The sequence below is a fragment of the Macaca fascicularis genome, chromosome 5, assembly GCF_037993035.2.
Source record: "Macaca fascicularis isolate 582-1 chromosome 5, T2T-MFA8v1.1".
Classification (NCBI taxonomy): Eukaryota; Metazoa; Chordata; class Mammalia; order Primates; family Cercopithecidae; genus Macaca; species Macaca fascicularis.
Genome location: NC_088379.1, coordinates 6,135,835 through 6,162,872, shown reverse-complemented (window position 1 = coordinate 6,162,872; position 27,038 = coordinate 6,135,835). Strand labels below are relative to the sequence as shown.

Below are 27,038 nucleotides of genomic sequence, written 5' to 3'. Positions count from 1 at the left end.
TTTATGTTGCCTGACTCTAATTTATTCCTGATTTGGCTGTCTTAGAATTAGCTCTAGTGAACTGAAATGGAACATTGTAACTATGCCTTTTCTGTGCAAACAGTTTGTTAATATGGCTGGTGACTTTGCCGTGGCATTATGGATATACAGTTGGCACCTGCTGTGTGCCTGTGTTGCTGCTGGTGTGTATGAGCTCGTGTGTTGCTGTGATCCTGGGAGGGAGTGCTGGGTGCTGGTCTCTTGATGTCACTGTTTGCTGGTGTGTGGTCTTGGGTAAGGCAGGTAATCAGTCTCTCTGGGGCTCAGTGTCCTTGTTTGCAAAACGAGCTGAGGGGTACGTACTTTACATTAGAGTTGCCACAATGAAAGGACCATTCTGATCAAGGTGTTGGGCTGCAAGTGCCAGGCAGTAGGGAAGCAAGAAGATTCGAAGATGGGCAGACTAGTGCTGGAGGCCACTGGGTCAGTCCCTCTACTGTGTGATGAGGATCTGGAGAGAGATGTGAACAAAGCAGCAAAGCCCGTTGACAGCCCAGAAAGAAATAACAGGGCTGAGATGTCGGCTGGCCTTGGAAAGTGCTGTCCACCCGCATGAGGGTGGAGATGGTGAGGGATCAGCTCGTGCAAAGTCATGGGAGCAGGAGAGAGCCCAGCCTTTCTGGGAAGGTGCCGTAGCATGAGGTGCTCAGGAGGGGCAGGGGTAGGAGAGGAGCCCAGAGAGATGGTGGACGCCCAGATGGGGCAGGACTTTGAGGACGACATTTAGTGTCAAGACTCAAAGCCTGTCACAGCCAGACGGGGTAAGATGAAAGTCTGCACAGGAGCTGATGTGCTGCCTTGATGAGAATGAATTGAACTGTTAGCTTGATAGGGTCGAGATGAGCAGCTCCCTTTGGAGGAGGCAGTTGCCCTGTTCTGAGCTCAGCTTCTGGGCCAGGCTCTTCAGTCGCTTTCTAAAGCATTTCACAGCTCACTGGAGACAGGCTCAGAAAGGCTAACTGCACAGACTGCAGAGCTGCGATTTGAACATTCACTTGTGAACTCCAAAGTCCGTGCTGTTTCTACAAAAGACACCACCCCGTCTCTTACAACACGTGTAACATGATCAGAAAGGGGGACACGCGGGGCTGGGAGAGCAAAAGGAGATGAACGGGAAATCAGAGCTTCTGTGGCGATTTTGCAGGGCAGTAATGGAACTGTGATCCTCTGCGAAAGACAGGAAGTGAGCAGAGCTGTAAGCCGGGTCAGGGAGGCCTGCTGGGTGGCATCTGTCAGGGCACTGAAGCTCCTCAGTGGGAAGACGGTTGGAGAATTGCTTCTTGAGCCATCGCGGGCCAGCAGGATGAGAATACCTCTTCCTCCTCCAGTTACTCCAGGCATTTGAAAGTGTGGGAGTGAGGCTGGAGCCAGCTGTTTGTCACGAGGCCTGCTGCTGGGTTGGTGGCCTTTGTGGGCTGGCCATCGACAGGGGAGGGAGATACAGCAGAATCACTGCAGGTGCTTCCTGGAGGCCTTGAGCCCGAGAGAAGCAGAAAGGATTTTAGCAAGCAAGGAACTCGTAGGATGGTTCCGATTATTCCTCACTAAAAATCTGTGAGGGGGCCAGGCGCGGTGGCTCACGCCTGTAATCCCAGCGCTTTGGGAGGCTGAGGTGGGCAGATCACTTGAGGTCAGGAGTTGGGTAGACCAGCCAGCCTGGATAACATGACGAAACTCCATCTTTACTAAAAATACAAAAATTAGCTGGGCATCATGGTGGGAGGCTGAGGCAGGAGAATGGCGTGAATCTGAGAGGTGCAGGTTGCAGTGAGCTGAGATATGCTACTGCACGCCAGCTTGGGTGACAGAGCGAGATTCCATCTCAAAAAAACAAAAAATAAACAAAAAAAACCTGTGAGGGGTCTCAGTGATTTCGGAAACTGGCCTTTAAGTGTTTGCACAGGCACACACTTACTTGGGTCTTCTTTTTTATTTATTTATTTTTAAAATGTTTTTGAGATGGAATCTTGCTCTGTCGCCTAGGCTAGAATGCAGTGGTGTGATCTCAGCTCACTGCAACCTCTGCCTCCTGGGTTCAAGCGATTCTCCTGCCTCAGCCTCCTGAGTAGCTGGGATTACAGCTGCACACTACCACACCCGGCTAAGTTTTGTATTTTGAGTAGGGACAGGGTTTCACTATGTTAGCCAGGCTGGTCTCGAACTTCTGACCTCGTGATCTGCCCGCCTCAGCCTCCCAAAGTGCTGGGATTACAGGCGTGAGCCACGGCGCCCAGCCTTACTCTGGGTCTTCTGACACTGTTTGGATTCCCCCATCCCAAGGGTTTAAGTTCCCTGGTTGTGCATTCTTATACCAGGTGGACATTCAGCAGCTCGACTACCTCTCGATTGCAGAACGTCTGCACTTCTTTTCCAGCCACTGGTTTACATAGCTGGTTTCTTACCAAGCATTGATTCAGCACCTGGGAGGTCACTGGTAACCTTGACCCGAGACATTTCTTTAAATCTGGGTGAGCTTCAGTTTGAGGTTGCAGTTCGTGTCTGGAGACGTGCAGCTGATGGTGCCACTGCACACATGGCTGAAAGGAGCCATAGGACGCCATCTGTGTGTTTGTGTGCTGGACACACACAGGAGGTTGTCTGGTTACTGCTGCAGATGCTGTTTGCAGACCTGCCAGTGGTCCAGCCACCTTCAGAAAGAACAGCTGGGCCTGTAAGGGTGTGCCACTTCCCTGTGCTTTGCTGGGCTTTGTTTTCTCTTGGCAGCAAATCACAACCATAACGATCATTTTTTTGTGTGGCTGCTATGTACCAAGCACTGTGCTAGATTCTTAAATATGTTTCTCATTATATATTCTGTAAAAAAAAAATCGCCTAAGCACCTGCCATATGCCAAGGCACTGTTCTAGGTGCTTGGGGTTCATTTGTGAACAAAACAAAGCCCCTGTCCTTGCAGAGCTTATGTGCTAGCAGAGGGCACTGATGGTAAACACAGTGAGTGGATGGAGGGTATGTGCTGGCAGACTTAAGAGCTACGGAGAAAGCCAGCAAGCAGAGGTGGTACAAGGTCCTGGGAGGAACGGAGAAGGCAGGTTACACAATGAATAGGCTGGTCAGGATAGGCCTGAAGGAGAAGGAGAGATTGAAGCAAAGCCTTGGCCAGGTGGGCGGCTCACACCTGTCTGTAATCCCAGCACTTTGGGAGACCAAGGTGGGCAGATCACCTGACGTTGGGAGTTCAAGACCAGCCTGGCCAACAGGGTGTGAAACCCTGTCTCTACTAAAAATACAAAAATTAGCTGGGCGTGGTGGCAGGCACCTGTAAACCCAACTACCAGGAAGGCTGAGGCAGGAGAATTGCTTGAATCATTCGGGCTTGAACCATGGCGGAAGTTGCAGCGAGCTGAGCTCGCGCCACTGCACTCTGGCCTGGGCAACAGAGCAAGACTCTGTCTGGAAAGAAAGAAAGAAAAAAACGTGAAGATGTCAGTCACGAAGTTAACCAAGCACGTGCCTGGGAGGGGAGTGATCCAGCAAGGGAGAAGGATGCAGGCAGGCCTGATGCATTTGAGCACAGAGGCCCTGGCGGGGACCAAGAGAAGGAAGGGCTAGGGTCGGTGGGACCAGATTCTGTGTGGGCATACAGGCCATTGTATGATGGTGGGTTTGACTTAGAGTGAGTGAGGAGCCACTGAAGAATTTGTGTCTTTTTGAGATGGGGTCTTGCTGCATTGGCCAGCCAGGAGTGCAGTGGCCATTCACAGGTGCAGCCATAGTGCAGTGTGGCCTTGAACTCCTGGGCTCAAACGGTCATCCTGCCTCAGCTTCAGAATAGCTGGGCTTACCATGCCACTGTGCCTGGCTCCTCTGCAGAATTTTGAACGGAGGAGTTGTCCTGGTTTTTTGCTGCTGCCTAACAGCAGACAAAGTGAGACCCTGTCTCACTTTGTCACCTAGGCTGGATTTCACTGGTGCCATCATAGCTCACTGCAGCCTCGAATTCCTGGGCTCAAGCCATCCTTGCACCACACATTTGGTGGCTGGAAACAACATGGCTGTCCGTCATGGTGTGGCTGGGTTCCCCTCGGGTGCTTATCAGGATGAAACAGCACGTTGGCGGCTGCGTCCGTGTCCCAGGCTTGGCTAAGGAATTGTCTGCTTCCAGGCTTACTCAGGCTGTTGCCAGAGCTCATTGTGGCTGTAAACTGAGCTCCTCATTTCCCTGATTGCTGTCAGCTGAGGGTCACTTGCAGCTCCTAGAAGTCACCCAAATTCCTTGCTGTGTGGCCCCTCCATATTGAAAACTAGCACGAAGGATTCTCTTTTGTCGAGTCCGTCTCACACTCCACATCTCTTCCCAGAGAGAACACTGATTGCTTTTAAGGGCTCCCTGAAATCATGTAAGGCTCATTGAGAATCCCCTCCCCTCCCCTCCCCACCCCTCCCCACCCCTCCCCTCCCCACCCCTCCCTTCCCCACCCCTCCCCTCCCCTCCCCTCCCCACCCCTTCCCACCCCTCCCCACCCCTTCCTTCCCCTCCCCTTTTCTTTTTCTAGAGACAGAGTCTCACTTTGTTCCCCCAGGCTGGATTTCACTGGTGCCATCATAGCTCACTGCAGCCTCAAACTCCCAGGCTCAAGCCATCCTTGCACCTCAGCCTCCAGAACAACTAGGATCACAGACATGTGCCATCACACACAGCTAATTTTTAAAATTTTTTGTAGAGACATGGTCTCACTTTGTTGCCCAGGCTGGGCTCGAACTCCTAGCCTCAAGGGATCCTCCTGCCTTGGCTTCCCCAAGTGTTGGGATTGAGCCACCATGACCTGCTGTGCTTGGCCTACCTCTCTTTCTTAAAGTCATCTGTGCCATTTGATGTAACCTGATCACAGATTGACCATCCCATCATATTTATAGTTTATGCCCATGTTCAAAGGGAGGGATTTTACAGGGTATGAACATCAGGGAAAGGGAATCTCAGAAGTCTGCCTGCCATAGGAGTGGCGATTTCATTGAGTCCTAAACATAATGCCCTGAGGTGCTGTACCGAGAGAGGCTTCTGGGAAGGGGAAGGGCAGAGCAGGGAGTCCGAGGAGGCTGTTGCAGGAGTCCGGACAAGAAGTGATGATGGCTTCGCCTGGGTGGCAGCTGCGGGGAGGGTGTGATTTGAAGAATGGATGTGGGTGTGGAGAAAAGAAAGGAGTCAAAGATGACTCTAAGACTTTTGGCCTCAGCCAGTGGAAAACAGAATTGCCAAGATGGAGAGAAGATGAGAGGTGGAGTTTGAGACATCTTAGACATTTACAGAAAGGAGGTGGAGTAGGTGACTAGAGAGGATCCTGGCAGGAGTGGGGAGGATCCTGGCAGGGGTGGGGCTGGATGGGAGGTATACATTGACTTGTTGGCATTGGAGGTGGTTGGAAACCAGGTGAGGTCTCCTTGGAAACCAGCGGACAGAGAAGAGGACCAAGGAGTGACCCTGAGGCCTGCGAGCACCACGAGATCTGGGAGGAGAAGAAGCAGCAGCAAGTGCGAGAAGGCAGGGCTGGTGAGCTGGGAGGGCACGAGTGTGGGGTCTGGAAGCTGGGTCTGGGCCCGATGAGCATGGGCGTCAACGAGGGAAGGGGCAACTGGGCAGAGGTTGCTGAGAGGGCAGGGCAGATGAGGACTCAGAATTGACTGTTTAAGCACTTTGGGAGGCCGAGGCAAGTCAGGAGTTCGAGACCAGCCTGGCCAACGTGGCAAAACCCCTGTCTCTACTACAAATACAAAAATTATTTGGGTGTGGTGGCGGGCGCCTGTAATACCAGCTACTTGGGAGGCTGAGGCTTGAGAATCACAATCACTTGAACCTGGGAGGCGGAGCTTGCAGTGAGCCGAGATTGTGCTACTACGCTCCAGCATGGACGACAGAGTAAGACTCTGTCTCAAAAAAAAAAGAAAAAATGAAAAGAATTGACTGTTTAGCAATGAGGAGGCCATCAGTGACCTTTGACCGGAGCTGTTTTAGTGAAGTGGTACAAGCAAAAGCGAAACTGGAGTAAATATTTAAGAGAATGGGGCCAGCATGGTGGCCTCACACCTATAATACGAGCACTTTGGGAGGCCAGGGTGGGTGGGTCACTTTAAACTGGGAGTTTGAGATTAGCCTGGGCAAAATAGTGAGACCCCATCTCTACAAAAAATAGGAAACATTATCTGGGTGTGGTGATGTGCACCTATAATCCCAGCTACCTGGGAGGCTGAGGTGGGAGGATCACTTGACCCAGGAGGTCGAGGCTGCAGTGAGCTGCACATGGTATCACGAGGAGTCTGCTGCATTGGTCCACTGCAGTGATGGCGCCACTGCATTCCAGCCTGGGTGGCAGAGTGAGACCCAAAGAGACTGGGAAAAGAGAAGCTGGAAGCAGTGAGCAGATGATTCTTTCGGTGGGTTTGCCCCAGAGGGGAGCAGAGAAGATAGGGCGATAGCTGGAGGCAGAAGTGGTGTGATTTATTTTTCCTTTTTTAAGATTGAAGAAATACAGGGGTTTTTTGTTTGTTTGTTTTACTTTGAAAACAACCTAGTAAAAGAATAAGAGGTGAACATACCTGGGAGAGGAGAGAATCACTGGAGCATTGTCCCTGAGTTGCATCTGAAGGAGCGGGATCTAGAGTTCAACAGAGAAGTGGCTTCAGCTGGGGAGAGTCCAACATAGCAGGCGCCTGGGAGAGGATGGGGCACAGGTAGATGGGGAGGAGGGGTCTGGGGGAGGGAGCTTGCTCACAGGTGCTCTCTCGAGCGTGCTGTCTCCCTCTCCTTCCCTCTCTCTCCCCCTTTTTCTCTCCCCCTCTCTCCCATTTCCTCTCCCTCTCTCCCCCTTCCATGCTTGTAGTCTACTTTTGTTTGTAGTGTTGCTTCATTGTTTGTGTGTGAATGTACTTTTTATTTTTTTGAGATGGAGTCTCATTCTGTTGCCCAGGCTGGAGTGCAGTGGCGTGATCTCGGCTCACTGCAATTTCTGCCTCCTGGGTTCAAGCGATTCTCCTGTCTCAGCCTCCTGAGTAGCTGGGATTACAGGCACTTGCCACCACACCCAGCTAATTTTTGTAGTTTTAGTAAAGATGAGGTTTCACCGTGTTGGGCAAGGCTGGTCTTGAATTCATGACCTCAAGTGATCCGCCCGCCTCGGCCTCCCGAAGTGCTGGGATTACAGGCATGAGCCACCGTGCCTGGCCTGAATATAGATTTTTAATTTCAACATATTTACTTTTTAAAAAAATAGACTTTATTTTTTAGAGCAGTTGTAGGTTTACAGCAAAATTAAGCAGAGAGGATAGAATTCCATGTATCTCCTTTTTACCCTCATGTGCACAGCCTCCCCTCTCAGCAGCAGCCCACACTGGGGAAGTCCATTTTTTCCATCAATGAGCCCACACTGACTGTTACATCATTATCACCAGGAGTCCAGAGTCTACATCAGGGGCCACCCTGGGTGCTGTGCATTCTGTGGGTTTGGACAGATGTATAATGACGGGTATCTACCATGACCGTATTACACTGAGGAGTTTCACTGCCCCCAAATCCTCTGTGACCCACCTATCCGTCTCTCTTTTTCTCCTAACCCCTGGAAACTACTGATCTTTTTACTGTCTCCATAGTTTTGCCTTTTCCAGAATGCCAGACAGGTGGAAATCATTTTCAGATTGACTTCTTTTCTTAGTAGTGTGAATCTGAGTCTCTTCATGTCTCGATAGCTCATTTCTTTTTAGCACTCAGTGGTACTGCACTGTGTGTATGCACCATGGTTGATCCATTCACTGCTGAAGGACATCTTGGTTGCTTCCAAGTGTTGGCAATTGTGAATGAAACTGCCATAATCATCTGTGTGCAGATTTCTGTGTGGACATAAGTTTTCAGCTCCTTTGGGTAAATATCAAGACGCGCAGTGGCTAGATTATACGGTAAGAGTATGTTTAGTTTTGTAAGAAACCAGCAAACTGTCTTCCAAAGGGTTGGTACCATGTGACTCCCCCCAACAATGAATGAGAGTTTCTGTTGCTCCACATCCTTCCTCCCCCAGCATTTGCTGTTGTTAGTAGAAGTTCCTGTTCGATTGCTCTGGTTTTTGTTTTATTTTGTTTTGTTTTTGGTGAAGTAGGAAGCAAGGTCCCGAGGATGGGTGTCTTAGTCCGTTTGAGCTTTTTTTTTTTTTTTTTTTACTTATTTATTTATTTTTTGAGATGGAGTTTCGCTCTTGTTGCCCAGGCAAGAGTGCAATGGCGCGATCTCGGCTCGCCGCAACCTCCGCCTTCTGGGTTCAAGCGATTCTCCTGCCTCAGCCTCCCTAGTAGCTGGGATTACAGGCATATGCCACCACGCCTGGCTAATTTTGTATTTTTAGTAGAGATGGGGTTTCTCTATATTGGTCGGGCCGGTCTCAAACTCCCGACCTCAGGTGATCTGCCTGCCTCAGCCTCCCAGAGTATTGGGATTACAGTTGTGAGCCACCATGCTGGGCCTTCTTAAAATTTTTAAACATAATATTGTAGACGAGGTGGCTTATAAACAACAGAAATTTGTTTCCCACAGTTCTGGAAGCTGGGAGGCGTAAGATCAAGGTGCCAGCAGGTTCAGTGTCTGGTGAGCTGTTGAACATGTCTTTTATAAGGGCACTAATCCCACTGGGGAGGGCTCCACCCTCATGATCTAGTGACCTCCCAAAGGCTTCACTTCCTAATACTGTCAACCTGAGGGTTAGGATTTCAACATGTGAATTGAGTGGGGGCACAAACCCTGGGGCTATAGCAGTGGGGATGGTGTGCTGGGTTGGAAGCGGTGTGAAAGCCATCAAGGTGTGTGGGAGAATGGATGGAGAGGGAAGGAAGCGTTGCCGGGGGGCAGCAAGGGCCCTGCCAGGAGATCAAGGACCAGTTAGTGTGCTGCGTGTCTTTCTCCAGCCATGTTTTTTGCACAGGTACACGTGCAGGGCAGGCTTGTCTTTGAGCTAAGTGTGTACAGGGAAGAGAGAGAGAGGCAGGGCTCAGGGACGTGTGAGGGTGATTACAGTGGGGCGTGGATTCTCCAGGCGGTGGAAGGAGGGTGGATTAGAGGAGCGGGATGGAGACCCTGAAGTCTAGAGAGTAGTGGAGTCTTCATCATGTGGGCGGGGAGGCTCCAGTCACACAGCTGGCTGGGAGTGCAGCCTGCAGGGTCAGTGTACACCCCGTTTGATGTAGGCTCCCCCTGGGGCCATCGCATTGCTGTTTGAGCTGCATCTGGTGCGCCTGGCCCAGGAGTGTTGGAGAAAGGAAGTGGAGGTCTTCATTCGACTCCTCCCGTGTGCTGGGTCAGGAGAGGGAGGCAGCAGTGCCGTCCCGGGCGTTGTGGTGGTGGGCGCTGCTTTGCTGGACTGGCCTTGCCGAGACAGAGCTTCTTCCCATGGTATAAGAGCCTCCCCATTTGTGAACAGCACCCGGTCCTCAGGGTAAGCTTGTCTGGGGGAGGACTGTGGGGATCAGCCCTGAATGTTGGCTGCTCAGATCCCTCTTCTGGGGGCTGCCTGGTGGCCCCATTGCTAGGAGCTGCATGAGACAGTGGTGCCATGCTTGGCCACCCTACCCTTGGGTGGACGTAACCTCACATGCTCCTGTGGAGAGGGCCAGGCCAGGATAGCAAGGGGGGAAGTCAATGCCAAGAGGAAACGTCTGGGAGGAACACGGACCGTGGTCACGCGAGCGTGAGGTGCCACTTCCTCTTCTTCAGTCCTTGGCCCTCTCCAGGGGACCCCAGCCTCACTCGCAGCTGGCTGCCCGCAGCAGGTGTCCCCTTGGCCTTCCCACCAAGCACCAGCCTGGCAGCTCCCCCTCCCCTGGCCCAGGTCTGCAGAGAGGTGGGGCTCGCTCACTCAGGGACCCCTTCTCCCTGCTTCTCTGAGGATCCGCATCCCTAGATCATTTCTGTAGATGCTTAGCCACTGCCGGGAAGCCCTCTCCGGCCTCTGTGCAAGGACCAGCCTCGCCTCGCAGGCCTTCTGTGTGCCCCGTGGATCCCATATTCCCCGGGGGCCTCAGGAGAGATGCCGGGGCGAGCCTGCATGTCACCACAGCTGTGCAGGGGCTGTGGCCCGGGCTGGCCTCCTGGGGGCCCCACGTTCCATTGTTTCAGGTCTCTGGGTTCCTCCCCTGCAGCGGCACTCTGAAGAGTCATATATTGGGGCACAGTTGGTGCTTTAGTTACTAGAATATCACACTGCTGTCCAACGTGTTAGCCACTAGCCCCATGTAGCTATTTCAGTTGAGTTAAAATTACCTGAAATGGAAAATTCAGTTTCTTAGTCACTCTGGCCAGTCAGGCGCTCAGTAGCCACGTGTGGCTTGTGGCCACCCTGTTGGGCGGCTCAGATTAGTACATTTCCACCATGCAGGAAGTTCTGTTGTTCAGCCCTGGTCTGTGGGTCAATCTGTGACTTGGACCCTTGTTGTTCTCCTTGATGTGTAACAGCAGCACACAGTGGGTGTGAAACGAGCAAATCCGCAAATCCATAATGGAGTGTATGTAGCCCAGAGAGGTCTGCAGAGAGAACCACCCTCAGGGCTCCGGGGGAGGGGAAGGAAACCGAGGCCAGGTGGCAGGTGGGGTGCTGGTCAGACAGGTATAGCGGGGAGGGCCCTGCCTGGAGTCAGCCTTGTTGGGGTTGAGGTTCTCGCCTGAGGGCGTGTTTGACCCTCCCCGTGAACTCTCGTGCACATTTAAATATGGGAGATGACAGGGTGGTGGGGGAGGAGCCTACACCCCTCAGAGGCGTATTCTGAAGGTGCCTGTTGTGCCCTCCAGTGAGGGGACAAAGAACCTGGTGGAGATTCAGAGAGTGCAGTCATAGAGCCAAAGATCTGAAGGTCTGCTCTGCCCTGCTGGCTGTGCGGCTGGACACGGTGCTCTATGTTCCTGTGCCTTACCTGTCGCCTTACCTGCCTCCGAGCTGGCGGCCAGGAGGCCGTGCTTGGGAAGTGCCTGTTACAGCAGTCAGTGCAGCACTTAGTAACAGGTGTTAGGGATCGCCACATCCCGGCTTATCGCATGAATGAACGAATGAATGAACGAATGAATGGTAGTGCGGACTAGCCTAAGGGAGGCACTGCAGGAAAGAGAAAATGGAGAAAAAAGATTGAGTCAGTTCTGGAGGGTAAACATGAGCGATTTGTCTTGACTATTAATGACCTGATGAAAGCAGGTTGGCTGTTCCGTGACCCACCAGTGCTGGAGATGTTTGTTCTGAATCTCACCTGGGTTTGGTGGTCTGTTTCCTTCTGTTGGTGGACTGGGAAACTTGCCTATATCTGAGGAAAGCAGCTTTTCTTTCTTTCTTTCTTTCTTTCTTTCTTTCTTTCTTTCTTTCTTTCTTTCTTTCTTTCTTTCTTTCTTTCTTTCTTTCTTTTCTGTCTTTCTTTCTTTCTTTCTTTCTTTCTTTCTTTCTTTCTTTCTTTCTTTCTTTCTTTCTTTCTTTCTTTCTTTCTTTCTTTCTTTCTTTCTTTCATTCTTTCATTCTTTCTTTCGATGCAGTCTCGCTCTGTCGCCCAGGTTGCAGTGCAGTGGCGCAATCTTGACTCACTGCAAGCTCCACCTCCCGGGTTCACGCCATTCTCTTGCCTCAGCCTCCTGGGTAGCTGGGACTACAGGTGCCTGCCACCACGCTCAGCTAATTTTTGCGTTTTTAGTAAATACAGGGTTTCACCATGTTAGCCAGGCTGGTCTCAAACTCCGGACCTCAGGTGATCTGCTGTCTTGGCCTCCCAAAGTGCTGGGATTCCTGGCATGAGCCCCTGTGCCCGGCTGAAAACCGCTTTTTAAGTTCTTACCGTTTTATGTTGCTACTGACATCGTCTCCCCGTGGGGAAGGCAGACACTTGCTGTGGAGCTGTGGAGTGTCAGTAACATTCAGGAATGGCATGAACTGAACCAAAAAAGACCTTCCTCAACTTGCGCATCTGTTCCTGTGACTTGTCCCATAGCCAAGGCGGTGTTTCCGCCCCAGTTTCTGGAAGGCGTTGATATCCTTAGAAACTGCACGGAGGGCAAGGTGGTTTTGTGGGCTGGGGGAAAAGGAGAATGAATTTGCTGCAGATACGTCAGACCTCCTGTGTTCATGGAACTCTCTCAGGCTCGCTGGCAGCCTCAGGAAACAGTACGGCCGTCTTCCTGGAGGCTCCACGTGTGTGTTTAGGTCTCTTGCCAGCCCACCTTCCTTCTGCCCTAGGTGAAGTTAGGTTCAGCCTGGGAGGTGGCGATTCAGTATGAAATGCAGGAGAACTGGTGTGGGACCACAGGAATACACAGGCTTTGAGAAACCCATGGGCAGGCCCATTCCTGCAAAGCAGTTCTTCAGCCATCAGCCACTTTCTACTCATAAATTAACTTCCCTTTGCCCAGATGGGTATAGAATCTGTTCTGCTTTTCAGATGTTAGTGGATAGTATCATAGAATAATGCAGTAATTAAACATTTCCTCCTATTTCCTATCTTAAATAGGAGATTATTTAAAATATTTACACATCTTTTTTATTTTATTCAGTACAAGTGACACTGAATTATTTCATGCCTTCTGTATTTTTCATGCGCACACATCTTACTCGATTGCCACATCAAATCAGTTCCTGTTTATGTTGAGTGAGCTGGGTTTGTAAGTGCGAGCTGTTTCGGCTCCAGTTTTGCTGATTCTTTGTTGTGAATAGCTGTGGTTTATCTCAAGATTCCTGTAAGATTCTATATATGGAAGAATGGTGAGTCATCCAGAGTTGCAGAATAGCCCCTTTGGGCCTCACAGCAGTCCAGTTTTCCTGTTCATTCCCCCTTGCCTCTAGCAAGGGGCTTTTACAACCCAGGCTCTGTGTACCAAGTGTTACAGGTACATGTTTATAGGCGTTTGAAAGTTAGAGGTTAGCTTTAAGTTCTAACATCCTTTTAGGTTTCAGATCTGGGTGTTAAACACATTTTCTATGGGGGGAGGAGTGAGAGGGGAAGGCGGGTCAAAAGGAGTGGGCTCTCCTGTCCCCACCCCCACATCCATGCATGAGGAAGAAGGAAAGTGAGGGGCCAGTGGGTGGGATGAGGAACCTTGTCTTCTGGGTCACCCTTGCCCTAATACCTGGCTATTCATTCACTGTAAGTTTTTGCCTGGAATGGGCCCATTTTTATCCCTTTTAGAGGTTCGTTTGAGAGCAGTTATTTTTAAAGCAGAAGAAATTGAGTGGCAGGCAAAATTCCTGGGACAAACACATTAATATCTAGTTAGGTGGAGAAATGTTCACTGCTGTAACAAACTTGAAATACATACAAAGCTTCAAACACAACGGACGTTGATTTCCAGGCCATGCTCCCCCAGGTTCCTTCTGTCCTGTGGCCCCATCATTTTCAGCACAAGCTTGCTGGGTTCTTGGTATCAAAGCAGGGGAGAGCGTGTGTAGGGACCAGTGTGGGAGTTCTGAGGGCCAGCCGTGCCTGAAGCAGCACACACCACTCCACTCAGAGTTAATTGGCTGGAATGCCCCTACCTGTGAGGGAAGCCAGGAAAGAGGACTGCGCCCAGGACAACGAGGAAATGGGTTTGGCGAATAACTGGGAGCTTCAGCTATGATGTCTTTTCCTTCCTCCCTCTGCCCCTCTCCCTTCTTCATGAGAATTAAATGCCTGAAGCCGATTAGTTGAATGCCCCTGTCATTCTCTTGCCCAAGTGGTGGTTCCCACCACCTGGAGGATGAATTCCAGACCACTTGGTGTGGCCTATGGGGCATGCAGGATCTGGCCGCTGCCTACATCTCTGGCCACCAGTGGTGCCAGTGCTCAGAGTCAGTGACACCCTGCCTCTGCACCTTGCATGTTCCACTGCCTCTCCCGGGCAAAATCTTTTTTTTTTTTTTTTTTTTTTTGAGAGAGAGTCTTGCTCTGTCTCCCAGGCTGGAGTGCAAAGGCCGGATCTCAGCTCACTGCAAGCTCTGCCTCCCGGGTTCACGCCATTCTCCTGCCTCAGCCTCCCAAGTAGCTGGGATTACAGGCGCCCGCCACCTCGCCTGGCTAATTTTTTTGTATTTTTAGTAGAGACGGGGTTTCACCATGTTAGCCAGGATGGTCTCTATCTCCTGACCTCGTGATCCGCCCGTCTCGGCCTCCCAAAGTGCTGGGATTGCAGGCTTGAGCCACCGCGCCCGGCCCTCCCGGGCAAATTCTTGTTTGTCCTTTAGGATTCAGTTGAAGTGACGCCTCCTCTAGGAAGCCTTCTTTGATCACCTCAACCCCTCCCAGACCTGTCATGTGGATACCGCAGTCCCTGGACTTCTTTGAAACCGCACTAGCCCGCTCCCCGCCCCCTCCTGGAACCTTGAGCTTCTGGAGAGCCGGGGCCACGCCGTCCTCCTGTGGTTTTCCAAGCTGGTGCAGGTGGTCAGCAGATAACCTTGAGTGAATATTAATCTAAAAAAAGTAATAAAGAGATCTGGCACCCTTAACCTTTAAATCTAAATATGTTTCTTTTAAATTCTATGATTGTTCGGGGTCTTGAGAGCAGACTTCCCCAACAATTCAGTCTCCCATATGGGGTCGCAGCCGCTTGAGTTTCAGATCGCGGGCGCAGCACCCATCTGCAGTGTCTGTGAAGCTGGCGCGTTCGGCTGGGGGTTTGGTGTTTTTTTTCTTTTTTTTTTTTTGGTGATAGATCTTTTTAGCTCAGATATGTTTCTTAAAGCTTCTCTTTGTTTAAAAATACGCAGGAAAACTTTGGCGTCGTTCTATTTTTTGTCCTTTTTAACACCTACCCCTGATTTTTCCTTCTTTTTTTATTTCCTTGCAGACTTTGAATTTTAAACAGATAAAAATGGGTGCTGTTTCTGTCGTTTGGTGTCCTGCTTTTTTACTTAGAGGAAACATTTCTCAGCATAATTAAAACATGTTCGTACACTTATTAATGTCTTTGTAGGATTTCATCCTGTGAATCATTTACTTGCCCAGCAATAAGGAAATGACTTTTTGCGTCTTGTGTTTTGATGATGGAATTCCCTGTGTGCTTCAGAGTGCGGTGCCTGCCTTTCAGATGATTTCCTTAGGACAGAATCCCTGGGGCTTGCTGCTTCATGACCAGCCTCTTGGGCCCCTGTCAGTTCTGGCCTGTCCTCCCTGGGGTGATGGCCCTGCCGGGAGCCCTCTGTCCTTGGCGGATGGAGTTCACTGGTAGTGAGAGCTCAGCCTCTGTTTTACAAACGAGCATGCTCCAAGCAGTGACTGATGGGCGGTTGGAATTCACCGTGGCTCTGGCCTCTGGTTCCTGTAAGTTGAGGCGTGGGAGGGTCCTCTGGTTTATAGAACGCGGGAATGTCCAGGTTTCTCCTGTCCTCCTCATCCCTGCACTGGTTCCATGGGACTGGCTGGGCACAGCATCACGGGTTCCCAGCACAGCTGACACCCTTCTAGGAACCTTCTCACTGTCCCTGGGGCAGAGGTGGCCTTCAGGGCGTGCGTGCTCTCCTGTCTCCTCGGCAGCCTCCTTTTAGTCCAGTGGTGTTTCAGGTGTCTTGCTCTTGCTGGAGCTCCTTAAGGACAGGGCCTGGGTCTCAGTCATCCCCAATCCCCAGCTAACCCGAGCTCATGTTCCTGATTGGCCCTGGGACACTAGCAGAATGTGACTTGGTTCTGTCCACTAGTGCCATGTAGAGTCAAGTTCCTGGAGCTGGTGCGAGAGTGGGAGGTTTGAATCCTCATGGGCAGGGGCTACGTTGTGTCAGGCTCTGGGCTTGGCATTTTCCATGTGAAAGGAGACAAGGGTTCCAGGAGAAATGGCCTAGATTTGCTGGGGTGTGGGGCGGGGCACACGCCTCTGAGCTTGAGAAGCCTCCTGGGTTAGGAATCAGCACGCAGCCTGGATCAATGAAAACACAAGAGACGAGAAGATACTAGGAAGGTTTGTGCTGTAAGGCAGGTGTTTATGGCTTGATTTTTCTTGAGTGAGTAGAAATGTTGGAGTAGCTCAAAACAAAATCTGAAGTAATTCACTGTTCGTAGAAACTGCTGGAAAGGAGTTATCTTAAATTCCACATAGATTAAAGAAAGCCTTAATTAATGAAATGAGATAGCATGGTAAGGGAAAGACTCATTAAGGCACAAAGTTCTCAGTCCTCGCTGCACAATAGGATTATCTGGGAAACTTAAGAAAAATTAATATGCGCATTCTACGCTCAGAGGTTGATTCTCATTGGTTTGGGGTGAAACCTGGGCCTCAGGAGGCTTTAAAACTCCCTGGGTGACTCTAGCACGCAGCAGGGTTCAGAGCCACCAGTAGGAAGAATGTACTTTCGATTCAGACTTCAGCCCAAATGTAGGCACTTTACTGCATGACCTTAGGCAAGGTTCTGTCTCTGAATTTTCTCTTCTTCAAGACAAGCCCCATTGAGGATGGGGACCTCCGTTTCCGGTCATCAGGGACTATATTCCCAGTACTCGGCATAGTACTTAGAACATAGTTGGTTCTCAGTATGTGTGTGTTGAATGAAAAAAATGACATGGATGAATATGGTTAGGATTAAATGAGAGGAGATGCTTGGCCCTAAATAATTAACAGACTGCCCTTAGTGTTATTTATTTATTTATTTATTTATTTATTTTTATTATTATTTTTGAGACGGAGTCTCGCTCTGTCTCCCAGGCTGGAGTGTAGTGGTGCAATCTTGGCTTACTGCAACCTCTGCCTCCTGGGTTCAGGCAGTTCTCCTGAGTAGCTGAGATTACAGGCACGCGCCACCAGGCCCAGCTAATTTTTGTATTTTTTTTAGTAGAGATAGGGTTTCACCATGGGATTACAGGCGTGAGCCACTGCGTCCAGCCCCTTAGTGTTATTTATTTGTAAGCACAGTTAACAGACATAAACCCTGATGGTAACTGACCGATGATATCTCCATTCTACAGATGGAAAAACTGAGGCTAGAGAAGTTCATTTCTTGCCTAAAGTCAGGCAGCTTGTTACGAAGCTGGGATTTGAGCTCCTGACCTGCATGAGTCTAAATCCCACGTACACCCCTCCCACCTTAGGTCAGATCTTACTCCTTAAGATCTCTAATATGGAAGGAACACAGTAATGTCATTCCTTCCCTGAAATGCAATCCCTAGACCCCTCATAATTTGTGATACTTACAGACTTATTGTTAACCCTTCCTTTCCGCTTTTCTTTACTATTCAGGTGGAGATTAAGAATAAATTAGTATTTTTCTTAGTACTGTTTTGTATTAAGTTACATGGGCATTTCTGTTCGGCTGTCTCTCTCTCCTTGTAAAAATCTAAGCTACGCTGGTGCAGTGGTTCACACCTGTAATCCCAGCACTTTGGGAGGCCGAAGCAGGCGGATCACTTGAGTTCAGGAGTTCAAGACCAGCCTGGCCAACAAGGTGAAACCCTGTCGCTACTAAAAATAAAAAAATTAGCTGGGCCTGGTGGTGGTTGCCTGTAATCCTAGCTACTTGGGAGGCTGAGGCAGGAGAACTGCTTGAACCCAGGAGGCGGAAGTTGTAGTGAACCGAGATCGTGCCACTGTGCTCCCGCCTGAGTGACAGAATGAGACTCCGTCTCAAAAAAAAAAAAAAAAAAAAAATAGAAGCTGATGTTAGAGAGTGGATCCCTGTTTAGTTTTCCCCTCCTGTGTTTAAATATTAGAGAGTGTTTGAAAGAGATTTCAAGGAGTGTATGACTTCAAGGAGTAAACACTAGGTCTTGCAGTGGACTCAGTGACTTATCAGTGGAGACGTCCGTGGCGGAGTCATTTCAGGGTTAGTTAATGAATACCTTTTAATGCAGTACTATATCTGGCAGGTTTAATGCCAGACCTTGGGGATACAAAGACCAAGTAGGAAGCCCGCCCGCCTTCAGAATGCAGTGGGAGGTGAGGTGCAAATAACAAAGATTCAGTACTCCCAGCTCTCTGTCAGAGATGAACGTGGATGTGCTTTGGGAGCCCAGAGGAGGGACTGCGTGGGGAGGGGACATGTGAGCCCAGGAAGGCTGCACGGGAGAGTGGTTTGAGCTGAGTTAGCATGTATTGAAATTTTATGTAAAGGAGAGCAAAGCGTGCAGATCTTAAGTGCACGAAGTGAACACACTCGCGTGTCTGCCAGCTCGATCAGTACAGAGACTGTGACTAGAACCCCCGTAAGTCTCCTTCGGGTTCCTTCCCTGTCAGCACCTCGCTCGCCCCGGGTACCACTGTTCTGCCTCTGTCACCGCACATGAGCTCTGCCTTCTTTTGAACTTAGATAAATGGACTCATCCATTCTGCATTCTTGTTCTGGCTCTCTCTGCTCAACATTGGCAGGCTGACCCTGGGAGGTTTTGCATAGCAGTAGCATCCATTTCGTGCCGTCTGGTTTTCGGTTGTAGGGGTATCCCACTCTCTGTTCTCCTGTGTGTGGAGGTTGGATTTGTTCAGGGTCCGATGGTTACAGGTAATGCTCATCACGGTCTTCTCACGGATGTCACTGGCGTGCGTGCGCCTGGGGTGGGACAGGCGGGTCTCCTGTGGGTCCCATTCGTGGTGTGTGCTGACGCCGGCTGCTCTTGATCCTTCCAAAAGGTGGTATTGTCCGTTTATTTTTCTTTTTGTTATTCCGGTGACAAGGTAGGGGGTATCTTGGTTTTAATTTGCATCTGGCTGGGCGTGGTGGCTCACACCTGTAATCCCTGCACTCTGGGAGGCCAAGGCGAGTGGATCACCTGGCCAACATGGTGAAACCCCGTCTCTACTAAAAATACAAAAAATTAGCCGGGTGTGGTGGCGCACGCCTGTAATCCAAGCTACTCGGGAGGCTGAGGCAGGAAAATTGCTTGAACCTGGGAGGTGATGGTTGCGGTGAGCTGAGATCTTGCCACAGCACTCCAGCCAGGGCAACAGAGAGAGACTGTGTCTCAAAAAAAAAAAATTGCATCTCCCTGATGACTAATGAGATGACGAACCTCTTCATATCTTGTGCATTTGGAATCATCTTTTGTGAAGTGCCTATTTGGGGTTGTCTTACTGATTTGTAGGTGTATTTTACATATTTGGGATAAGAGTCTTTTGTCAGGCATGCGTACTGCAAATATCTTCTGCTTACCCTTCATTCTCTTCATGCTTTTTGTTTTGTTTTCCGAATGAACAGAATTTCTTAATCTTTTTTTATGGTTAGCACTTCTTTGTGTCCTGCTTAAGAAGTACGATGTAACCTTTTAGAAGTTTTATTGTTTTGCCATTACCAACTAGAGCATTGATTCACCTGGAATGAATCTCACGTATGGTGTGAGGGAGCAGTTAAGGTTTATTTATTGTAAAGGCCATCCTTGCCACCGAACCTCTGAACTAAGGCACGTGACCATAGGTATTGCATTGTTCTGTGTATCTACTTACTAATTTCACCCACATTGTTTTAATTACTAGAGCTATGGAGTAGGTCTTGACGGCTTGAGTAAGCCCTTCTGTTTTGTTCTGGAAGGCTGTCTTGGTTAGTCTTGGTCTTTTTCATTTCCATGTAGATTTTAGAATCAGTTTGGCACACTGTACAAAGAAGGGTTTGGTTTGGGATTGCATTGAATTTATAGATCAATGTTTATTACATGAAGACTTCTAATTCTTGGCCAGGCACGGTGGCTCACGCCTATAATCCCAGCACTTTGGGAGGCCGAGGCGGGCGGATCACGAGGTCAGGAGATCGAGACCATCCTGGCTAACCCGGTGAAACCCTGTCTCTACTAAAAAGTACAAAAAACTAGCCGGGCGAGGTGGCGAGCGCCTGTAGTCCCAGCTACTTGGGAGGCTGAGGCAGGAGAATGGCGTAAACCCGGGAGGCGGAGCTTGCAGTGAGCTGAGATCCGGCCACTGCACTCCAGCCTGGGCGGCAGAGCGAGACTCCGTCTCAAAAAAAAAAAAGAACAAAAAAAACACAAAAATTACGGCCGGGCGCGGTGGCTCAAGCCTGTAATCCCAGCACTTTGGGAGGCCAAGACGGGCGGATCACGAGGTCAGGAGATCAAGACTATCCTGGCTAACACAGTGAAACCCCGTCTCTACTGAAAAATACAAAAAACTAGCCGGGCGAGGTGTCGGGCGTCTGTAGTCCCAGCTACTCGGGGAGGCTGAGACAGGAGAATGGCGTAAACCCGAGAGGCGGAGCTTGCAGTGAGCTGAGATCCGGCCACTGCACTCCAGCCTGGGCGACAGAGCAAGACTCTGTCTCAAAAAAAAAAAAAAAAAAAAATACAAAAATTAGCTGGGCGTGGTATCAGGCGCCTGTAATCCCAGCTACTTGGGAGGCTGAGGCAGGAGAATCGCTTGAACCCATGAAGCGGAGCTTGCAGTGAGCTGAGATCATGCTACTGCACTCCAACCTGGGTGACAGAGCAAGTCTCAAAAAAAAAAAAAAATTTTTGAATTCTTGATTATAGTATATTCTTCCCTCTATGTAGGTTTTCTTTCATTTCTCCACATTTCATAGTTTTTTCTTTTTTTTAATGTAAAGGTCTTATGTTTCTTTCATTAAATTTATTCCTATATACTGTTATTTCGGGATGGTTTTACAAAATGTATATTTGACTGATTGGGTAGTGTTTGTTGTAAATGCAGTGAATTTTTTATTTTTTATTTTACTTTAAGTTCTAGGATACATGTGCAGAACATGCAGGTTTGTTAACACGAGGTATGCATGTGCCATGGATGTTTGCTGCACGTATCAACCTGTTATCTAGGTTTCAAGCCCCACATGCATTAGGCATTTGTCCTAATGCTCCCTCTCCCCATGCTCCCCCACTCTAACAGGCCCTGTTGTGTGATGTTCCCCTCCCTGTGACCGTGTGTTCTCATTGTTCAACTCCCCCTTATGAGTGAGAACATGAGGTGTCTGGTTTTCTGTTCCTGTGTTAGTTTGCTGAGAATGATGGATTCCAGCTTCATCCATGTCCCTGCAAAGGACGTGAACTCATTATTTTTTATGGCTAATGCAATGAATTTTTGTGTATAGGCCTTGCTAACTTCAGTTACTAATTCTAATAGCTTATCTATAGTTCATTTGGATCCTCTCTGTAGAAAATCGTCTTGTCTGTGAACGAGTTTCTTTCTTTCAACTCTTACACCTTTCATTTTGTTTTCTTGTCTTATTGTATGGCCAGGCTCTCCCGTTTAGTGCTGAATTGAAGTGGGGCTGGCAGAAATCCTAGTCTGGGTCTTGGTCTCTGGGAAAGCTTTCATTATTTCCTCGTTAAGTGTGATGTTTGCCGTAGGATACCTTTTATTGGATACCGTACTCTTTATTAGATACCTTTATTAGATTAAGGAAGTTTCCTTTTAGTCCTAGTAAAGGTGTTTTTAAAAAATTATGACTGTTGTATTTTATTAAATGCTTTTCTCCTGCATCTATTGATAGTTATATGTTTTCTCCTTTACATGGTAAATAATGTTTTTCTAATGTAAAATTAACTTTGCATTCTTAGAATAATCCTAACTTGTTCATAATATATTATACTTTACATGTATCATTGATTTAATTTGCATATTTTGCTTGGGACTTTATAAGGGTATGGGCTGTAATTTTCCTTTTGGTTTTTATATCAAAATTATGCTGGCCTTATAAAATGGGTTGGGAGAGTTCTACTTTCTGTTTTCTCAGACAGTTGCTATGCGATTTTTCTCTGGTGATTATATGAACCTACCAATGTGTTAAAACTCGTAGAACTGACCGGGCGCAGTGGCTCATGCCTGTAATCCCAGCACTTTGGGAGACCGATGCGGGCGGATCAGCTGAGGTCTGGAGTTTGAGACCAGCCTGGCCAACGTGGTGAAACACCCCATCTCTACTAAAAATACAAAAATTAGCGGGCGTAGTGGCAGGCACCTGTAATCCCAGCTACCCAGGAGGCTGAGGCAGGAGGATCACTTGAACCCAAGAGATGGAGGTTGCAGTGAGCCTGGATCATACCACTGCACTCCAGCCTGGGTGGCAGAGCAAGACTCCATCTCAAAAAAAAAAAAAAAAAAATAAGCAACAGCAACAACAACAACAAACCTCATAGAACTGTACACAAAAAAGTCCATTTTATTGTATATGAACTGAAACATAATAATAGCTGGTTGTGGTGGCCTGCAATCCCAGCTATTCCGGAGGCTGATGGGGGAGGATTTTTTGAGCCCAGGAGTTGGAGTCCAGCCTGGGCAATGTAGTGAGACCTCATTTTCATTAACAACAACAACAACAACAAAATTAAAAAGATAATAAAACACTTTCACAAGGGAATTTTAAAAAATGTGTTCATGTACTCACTTATATCCCCTCCCTCACAAACTTTATGTCAGATGATCCTCAGAGGTACATCAGAAAGTCCTTGTTGAATAAGTCTGTTTCTGAGTAAATGATGCCAATAAATATATTTGTTGAATGATCTAATACATTTCCCCAGAGGGTGGAATAGTGGGGAGAGGGCTAGTGAAAGGTCTGTTCTCTGAGTGTGTGTATTTCTTCCTTAATGTTTGGAAGACTTCACCAGTAAGGCCATGTGGGACCTGGAGTTTTTTTTTTTTGAGACGGAGTCTCACGCTGTCGCCCAGGCTGGAGTGCAGTGACGTGATCTCGGCTAACTGCAAGCTCTGCCTCCCAGGTTCACGCCATTCTCCTGCGTCAGCCTCCCGAGTAGCTGGGACTACAGGCGCCCGCCGCCATGCCCGGCTAATTTTTTTGTATCTTTTTTTTTAGTAGAGACAGGGTTTCACTGTGTTAACCAGGCTGGTCTCGATCTCCTGACCTCGTGATCCGCCCTCCTTGGCCTCCCAAAGTGCTGGGATTACAGGCGTGAGCCACCTCGCCCGGCCACCAACCTGGAGTTTTCTTTGTGCGTTTCTAAATTATTGACTTAATTTTGTTGTTGTTGTTTTTGTTGTTGTTGTTGAGGTATAATATATAAAATGTGACTGCTGAGGGTTGAGGAAGAATTTGGAGAGGCATGGGAACACGAAGCTGCAGGGTCTGTATTTGGGAAGGAGACTGGTGATGAGGCAGCAGGGCTAGGAAGGCTTCGGCTGATAGGCTGTCATTGTGGTTATGTCCCTTTGTGGAGTGACTGCTCTGGGCCCCACCCATGGCTGATGTGCTAGACCAGATGTGGTTTGAAACTCCCTGGGTAGTGGGAACTGATGAGAAGTGTTAAGTAGGACAGCAGGAATCGCCTTTCGGAGTGCATGCGGCCATTCAGAACAGTGGTTCTCACATCCAAGTGGGCATTGGAGCCACTGCAGGGCTGGTTGAACCAGAGATTGCTGGGCCCCACCCGGGGTTTATGGTTCGGTAGGTCTGGGTGGGGCTCAATAGTTTGTATTTGTAGCCCGTGGCCAGGCGATGCCGCAGCTGGTCCAGATTCCCCACTTGAGAACCACAGGGTTTGATCGTATTCATTAATTGGCCCCCTCCCCGCATTGAATGTTGGCTGCCCTGGGGCAGGGATTTTGTCAGTTTCATTCCCTCTGGTCCCCTGGGCCAGGCACAGACTAGGTGCTCAGGACCACTCTCTGCCAGGCCAGCTCCTGTACTTGATTGTCCAGGGTTTTTTTAATTGCAAAAGTAATATGTGCTTGTTCGATTTTTAAAATAACAGTGCAGATATCCGTAAAATAAAAGTAAAATTCCCTTTTCTGCTCCTCACCCTGTTCCTCTCAGCAGACTTCTTTGGTGCCTTTGCATACATACAAACACACAGAAAGGTGCTTTCTTTTTTAAGCGACAGTGGAGCTGACTGTTAGAAAGAGGATGCTGGCTGGGGCTTGAGGAGGATGATTCTACAGGGGCTAGTTGTTGATATAACTGAATGGCATTGGTTCCAAGGGAAACCAACCATCGTGCATGCTTGTGGTTTAGAATAGATCTGTTTTTTTTTTTTTTTTCTTCTTTTTTTTTTTGAGATGGATTCTCACTCTGGTGCCCAGGCTGGAGTGCAGCGGTGTGATCTTGGCTCACTGCAATCTCCACCTCCCTGGTGATTCTCCTGCCTCAGCCTCCCAAGTGGTTGGGATTACAGGCACTCACCACGATGCCCAGCTAATTTTTATATTTTTAGTAGAGATGGAGTTTCACCATCTTGACCAGGCTGGTTTTGAACTCCTGACCTCAGGTCCACCCACCTTGGCCTCCCAAAGTACTGGGATTACAGTTGTGAGCCACCACACCCAGCCATAAGAATAGATCAGTTTGGGGGGACATGAGGTGGTTGGTTAGATCTGGGTTTTCGTTTTTGTCTTCAACAGCATTTGAAGTGAGTGAGGGGAATCCGGAGCGATGGTTCTAGTGTAGGTATTTGGATGAATTTCACGGCTCTGTGCTTGTGACCCACCGGCAGACCTGGCCGCTGCTTCACAAGGCACGGTGCCTGGCACACCACAGATGCTCAGGAAGCGCGGTGTGCTTGGCGCTTTTCCAGGTTCGAGGGCACGGTGGGTTTTATGCCTGGTAGCTTGCCTTGCCACAGCATGTGGTGCAGAGCCGTGTCCCAGGCCTGAGAACCCGGTCACTCAGGCTTTGCTTCCCAGCCTTTGCATGCACTCCTCCCTCCCTGTGACTGGGGAGGCCCGCCCTCCACCCCCGCCTTTCCGCCGGCCTTCTCAGTCCAATTGCCTTCACCTTGCAGACGCGAGGGGTGGGGCTCCAAGTGCACCCATGGTGTTTCCCGGGACTGTGGCTCTGGCGTGCCAGGAATGCGGTGTGGGGAGAGTCCGTGCTTCTGCGGCCAGCCCCTCGGAGCTGCGAGGTCACAGTAGACGTGATGGCCCTCTCCCCTGTGCTCCTGTTCGTGGACAGGTTTGTGGCTGCTTTCTTGCCTTTCTTGCTGGTGGAACTGGAGACTGAACTGGAAACTGGGTCTTTCCCGTGTGTGTAGCTTTGATAGCATGTGACCCTCGCCCTTGGTTGGGCTGAGGTGTTTCTGTGGGTCTCCCCGGTGTGAAATGCAGGTGATTCTTTCTATCCAGGCAGCATCTCTGAGTGCCGGAGCTCCCTGGGCCAGTGTTTGTGCTCATATGTATCTCATGCCCCCTGCACTCCCTTGACTTGGATATTCTGTTTTTAAGGAGTAGCTTTTTTTTTTTTTTGAGACAGAGTCTGGTTCTGTTGCCCAGGCTGGAGTGCAGTGGCATGATCTTGGCTCACTGCAGCCTCCGCCTCCCGGGTTCACGCAATTCTCCTGCCTCAGCCTCCCGAGTAGCTGGGACTGCAAACGTGTGCCACTATGCCCAGCTAATTTTTGTATTTTTTTAGTAGAGATGGGGTTTTTGCCATGTTGGCCAGGCTGGTCTTGAACTCCTGGCCTCAAGTGATCCGCCCGCCTTGGCCTCCCAAAGTGCTGGGATTTCAGGTGTGAGCAGCCATCCCTAGCCAGGGTTGACTTTTTAGTATCAGATGCTACTTGAGTAGCATTTTCTGAAAGAAGAGTGGCTCCAAGTATTTCCAGCTCTTGGGTACTTTGGATTGTGTGTGGAACTGGGAATTTTGAGCATGGTGATTGATCATGGTAATAGAACCTCACTTTCTTTCTTCATGTTTCCTGTGGAGGAGATGGGATTTTCTTACATCAGAGGTTTGCTTAGAAGGAGGCTGCGTTGCTTTTCCTGTCTCTCTGACCGCTGAGAGGGCCGGCCCTTTCCCCTTGCATTTTCAAAGGAGAGTCAGAGGCCCGTGTGAATATGTGTGGCGATGTCAGTTTTTGGGGGGTGGAGATCTGGAACGTATACCTCGGAAGTGGGATTTCGAGGAAGCATTTAGGTTTTGCCTTCTCTACCCTTGGTGAATAACAGGATTGCTATGTCCCTTCAGGAGGAAGCGTCTTAGCCTCGCCGGGCCTCGGTGTCCTGTCCGTACGGTGGGGGCTGTAATACCTTTCTTGTAGGGTTATGGGAGGAGGATGTAAAACACAGGGAAAGTGCCTGGTGCAGCACTAGGCAGGCACTTGATAGTGCCCTGCCCCGGGTAACTAGGATTCAGAAAGTGGTGGCAAAGATGCCCTCCTGGGCCAGGCAGTCTCTGTGGGAGCCGAGTGCTGCATGGCTCAGCTGGGTTCCGATTGCTTTGGAATCGGAAGTTGCCAGCAGTTTCGGTTGATGAGACAAAGGAGGGAAAGAGCAAGAAGCCCTGAGTGACTGCTGAAGTGCAAACAAGCGTTGAAGTGTACAGTATCTTGAGGGGAGGGAGGGGGACTTTGGATTTATTTCTTAAGACTTGAGAGGCTTTGAGAAAGCCCTGATGAGTGTCTGTGGCTTGTGGAACCTGCCCCACCAGGTCAGGGAAGATTGCGTCCTGCCTCCCCTGCTGTCCTCTGCCTTCAGGGACAGGTAGCAGCCTCGGACATGTAAGTCCGAGTCGCAGCTCTGTGTTGCTTAGGTGGACGAGTCTGGGCCCGTCTTCCCAGCCTCCTACCTTCCTCTTGGCTAAGTGTGATAATAATTCTCATGTAATCTTTATAAAAATTAATTGAAAAAAGCTTTCATTCAGTAATCTGAGTGTTTTACTCAGTGCCAGGAACTGTCGTAGGCACTAGAGACAGAGCGGTAATTAGAAGAGGTGGTACCCACTTCCATGAGCTTTACATTCTGCTGAAGGAGACAGATCATAGCCCCCCGACTTACAGTTTGTGTTCATAATAAAGTTTTTTTCTTAAAGAGAATCCCCCAAACTGTGTAAGCTTCAAGGCCTTCCAAACCTAGATCCGCCCCTGCGAACAAATGATGGAAGTGCTGAAGTAGCAGGTGTGGTGGAGTGTGGCAGAGTGGAGTGTGGCAGAGTGGAGGGGATTGCACAGGACAGACCACCCCTGGCCAGAGGCTCCTGAGCAGCTCTGGCTCACTGTGGCCAGATCTTCTATTCCAAGAGAAGCTGGAAACCCAGGTTTTTCTGTGATGTTTAAAAACATTGAACAAATCAAACTGTAGAACATGGCGTCAACAGAAAACACAGGCTACCAACATGTCATCTCTGCTGAGGGCACCTGCACACGTGCCTACACAGACCTGCCATTGAGCGCCTAGAGTGCGTGGA

General features: G+C 49.4%; 1 protein-coding gene across 14 annotated transcripts in view; it reads left to right on the top strand.

Annotated features, from left to right (window-relative positions):
• Positions 1-27,038, top strand: part of TBC1D14 (TBC1 domain family member 14) — a 122,704-nt gene that overhangs the window by 19,323 nt on the left and 76,343 nt on the right. For 2 of the 14 annotated variants that reach the window (XM_074039381.1, XM_074039380.1), the window contains exon 1: positions 24,638-24,809. The exons of the other annotated variants lie outside the window; for them this stretch is intronic. In XM_074039381.1, the coding sequence (XP_073895482.1) occupies positions 24,775-24,809 (35 nt within the window). In that variant the 5' untranslated portion in view covers positions 24,638-24,774. Of the gene's footprint in view, positions 1-24,637; positions 24,810-27,038 lie in introns of those variants that run through there. 14 annotated transcript variants of the gene reach the window in all.